This window comes from Lactuca saligna, chromosome 6 (genome assembly GCF_052625555.1).
Source record: "Lactuca saligna cultivar CGN05327 chromosome 6, ASM5262555v1, whole genome shotgun sequence".
Taxonomy (NCBI): Eukaryota; Viridiplantae; Streptophyta; class Magnoliopsida; order Asterales; family Asteraceae; genus Lactuca; species Lactuca saligna.
The window spans coordinates 128928783-128932995 of NC_136422.1; the positions used below are offsets into that span (position 1 = coordinate 128928783).

General features: G+C 32.1%; 1 protein-coding gene across 1 annotated transcript; it reads right to left on the bottom strand.

Moving 5' to 3' along the window:
• Positions 1–414: 414 nt before the first annotated feature.
• On the bottom strand, positions 415–3919 carry LOC145001419 (putative serine/threonine-protein kinase PBL28). The gene is made up of 8 exons (XM_078960794.1): positions 2928–3919; positions 2618–2734; positions 2434–2523; positions 1540–1716; positions 1342–1426; positions 1184–1266; positions 881–1057; positions 415–766 (listed from the first exon to the last, which is right to left on the bottom strand). The coding sequence occupies exons 1-8, from the start codon at positions 3843–3845 to the stop codon at positions 731–733; spliced, it is 1683 nt and encodes a 560-aa protein (XP_078816920.1). The 5' UTR covers positions 3846–3919; the 3' UTR covers positions 415–730.
• Positions 3920–4213: the final 294 nt, after the last annotated feature.

Here is a 4213-nt window from a genome sequence, read left to right on the forward strand (position 1 = left end):
ATTAGAACATCCATAATAGTGAGTTCAATGAAAAAGTTGAATCATGTGATAAGTCTAGTTGTTATTCAATTGATGAAACTCTATCATTGTGAAATAAAACATTGACATTCAACGGATTTAAAGTTCAATAACTATTAAACTCTTCACCGGGAAAAAAGAAAGTTTTATAATTCTTAAATAAATATTATAAATTAGTTTTGGTTATATTCCTTTGAATTTTATAGAACTAAGAAAATATTGATAGAATTGTATAGAATATAAAGAATTATAATGTGTCAATTTATTGAAATAGGTAGAGTTAAATGTATTATGAATGCCTAAATGTATTATGAATGCCCTTAAAGTCTCTCATTTTTTAGTTTTTCATGGTCTTGATAAGAGAAAAAATCTTACGCAACAGACAGCAGACAAGACTAGGAAAATCACGTTACTAACAAATGAATTCTTCCATGAAACTTACATTTTTACCTTACAGAGGAAATTAAACTTGGTTACGTCAGGGAATGTTGAAAAACTACTAATTGCACATTTGTACCATGCAAATCAACGAAGCAAAAATCACTCAAGATGGTATAGACCAGCCTATATGAGCCTTGAAAATTCTACCTATATGGGCCCAATACCACATTTATTAAACTTTTAACCCAAGAATTTATTAGTTAAATTCAGCTCGTTAAAATGCGCTTCAAGAACGACCAAGAACCTCTTACATGTATGGAGTATGAGGCTACTATTTGTCTTCAGCAACTGCCGAATCCCAACCATTCTGTCGATACACACAATTATTATACACAAGAGTGATACCCAAGAGTACGCATACATCAAACAATAATGGTACAATGCTACGAGTAAAAAAAACAGAAAATCACTAACTTAATACCTTTAAAATTTTGCGAACCTCTCCATATATATACTTTTCCTTCCTGCTTGCCCCTCGGTTGTTCAGCGTGTCAGGATCGGTTAAAATAAGAGATTTATGGTACTCTTCATGTGTATCTGCAGTGCTCCACAGACCTGACAGGGAGACCGGTTCCCAACCACTTTCGGGTCCAAGGATCTGTAAGTTCAAGATTTTAGTTAAAAATCTCGTTATCTAAATGAATCTGAGATATACATGATGTTCATCTCTGTTGTACACTTGTATCAAAAGTACATTATTTAAATAGGATGATTGTATACATACATATTGTAGGTTTGAGAGTAGATCACCCAAACACCGTTCTCTTCCCTTTGACCACCTTTTGATATCATCATCATGTTGTTCGCCTATACGCGTCAATTGGTTAACGAAAAGCTCTGCAAAAATGTGGTTCAATCAAGGTGATGTCGACAACTTGTTACCTAGAATACGAAGCTGATTTCGCTCTTCAGATATTTGTTTTTCTTTAATAGCCCTCTCTTCAGATTTGAAACTCACTAGACCCACCTGTTGACATACATTAATTATTACACAAATTAATTAAGGAGTAAACACAAGAGTGCTCATACGAGAAACTTAACATACATGAATCGTAGGTATACAGTATACTACATGCATACCTTTAACATTTCGATAACCTTACTACATATATACTTTTCCCTAGTGCTCGCCTCTCGCTGTGTCAGCTTGTTAGGACGGATAAGATAAATAGCTTTCTTATAGCTTTTTCGTACAGCATCAGAGTCGATCATATCTGTCGATGAAACCGGTTCCCAACAACTTTCAGGTTCAAGAATCTGCAAGTTCAAGAATTTAGTTAAAATAATAGTTGTCAAACCTAAGTCAACAAATGTCAACAAAAAAGGGGTAAAGATAAAAATAAATAATGTTGAATAAGATGGACATGTGACTGCTTTTTTTTTTTTTTTTTTTTTTTTTTATATTTCATTCTATTAATCAACATTAAATTTAAAATTTAAAATTTAAAATTTGAAAATTTTCATTTTAATTACATTAAATTAATAATATTAAAATAAAAATTAAAATAAAATTAATACAAATTATAAGATGATATAATTTCATATATTTATTTAAATCAACAATTATAATTTTTATATAATTAAAAAAATATCTTTTAATTAATAATTTATTTTTAAAAAAATGATTAATATATTTGAGTTTTATTATAAAAGTTTAATTAATTTTATAACTATGGTTTCCACGATTTATAAACTAGTAAAAAAAAAATAAAAGAGTAGCTCTCATTTAAAAAGTTGAGTTGTTATTGTCTCTAAGTAATTTTTTATCTACTATCTTTGTTCTATAACTACCAACAAAAATCGAATCTAAAGATAAGTAATTAGGCTGAAATATTTTTTCTTCCATATAACTAATAGTAATTAAAGAGAACAATCTATATATTACGGAAAAGATATACTTAATTACTAGTTGTCATATATAATGTTTTAGCACAAGTTTTGGTTAAGTTAAGTAGCTATGAAGCTTGTACAGACCTCATGTAGTGTTGAAAGCAGTGCACGCAAATTCCCTTCTTTTCCGCTTGACCACTTTTTGATCTCATCATCAAGATTTTCCTCTAATTGCTGAAATTAATACAATTTGTTACCAAAATGTAAGAAACAAAACTAAGGCATCAAAACGTTAATAATTTCTATTGATTCTAACTGATGTCATTACATTTCTCCCAACTTCTTCCTTTTGAGGAAGTAGATCTGGCTTCTCCAATTTTACTGCATATGCCGTTGACGATGATGTGGACTTCACATTATCTGAAAATACGACTTCTTTTTGTTCCTACGAACACCAACAAACAAGCTATGAGGTAATTAATGATCACTAAAACAAACTTTAAAAAACTTTTTTTCAACATGAAATTAATCCATTAGACGTATTGCTTGTATCACTTATGCATATTTTGGGTTAGATTGTTGTTTCCAGCCTTAATATTTCAATTGTTTTTCAAACGTTTGTTGATTTTAGAAGATACCTGATATTTGAGTGCAGTTTCAATCTTCTTCACGATCAACTCCATAGATGGACGTTCTTTCTGCTCTCTTTCCAAGCATTTATGCGCGAGTGTTATGAAGGTATCAAAAGAATTTTCTTCCATTTGTCGCAGTAGATTAACATCGATAACTGCATCCCTGATTTTCTCTTTAGAGGAGTTCTTCACAAACGCAGGTAGGGATCTTCGCATATCATCATATTTATAATCAACACAAAGCCTTGAACACAAAACTTCAAATAGCACCACTCCGAAAGAGTAGACATCGGATTCTTTTTTATAAAACGATGTTTCTATAAAAACTGGATCACAATAACCAAGAGTGCCTTTGGGATCAGAGAAAAGAATCGAGTGTTCTTGGTTGGCTGGACCATATTTGGAAAAGCCAAAATCTGCAATTTTTGCATTCCAATTTTCGTCCAACAAGATGTTAGCACTTTTGATATCACGATGTAGAACTCTTTGTTGACCTCCCCTGGGATTGTGAAGGTACTCCAAGCCACGTGCAGCCCCAAGACATATCTTGAGACGTTGACTCCATGTGAAGTTGGGGTCGTGTAGATGATTGTTGAGGCTATTCTTTGGAGCATACTCATACACAAGGATCCTTTCCTTACTTTGATAGCAGAAGCCGAGGAGTAAGATGATATTTTCATGTTTATATTTGGAAAGCAACATGATCTCTCTCCAAAAATCAGCGTCCCCTTGATTATTTGAAGGATTCAAGCGCTTTACAGCTGCAGCCATGGTTGAACCGTTGGATTGGATGAGTTCTGCCCTATACACCTTCCCAAATCCACCTTCGGCGAGGAAGTGGCTGTCACCAAAGTTGTGGGTGGCGTGTTGTATGTATTCAAGTGGAATTTGGAGCTTCTGGTATTCAATCATGAACGAGGACATTTTGTTTGTTGTCAAACTACAATGGCGCTTGTAATCGGAAGGATTGAGAGAAGTATATGCTAATGATACAATTTTTTTTTCAAGTAACATGATGTATTTAACATAATCGATGATAATTAGTCAACTCATCCCTCCTGCCCCTAACCATCTTGACAAAGAAAAAGAACATTGCATTTTTTAAATCGTTCTCTATTTATAAAATATAGAATTATATAAAACTGGTTGGCACTTCTTTTTAAAATTTTGTTATTAAAATATAGTTCATTGTATTGTGTACTTGGCTAATAAATGACACATGACATAAGATGGAATATAATTGACCATGTGGAGTTGATATGATTTTGAAATATAAAAGTATTGGAGACTTT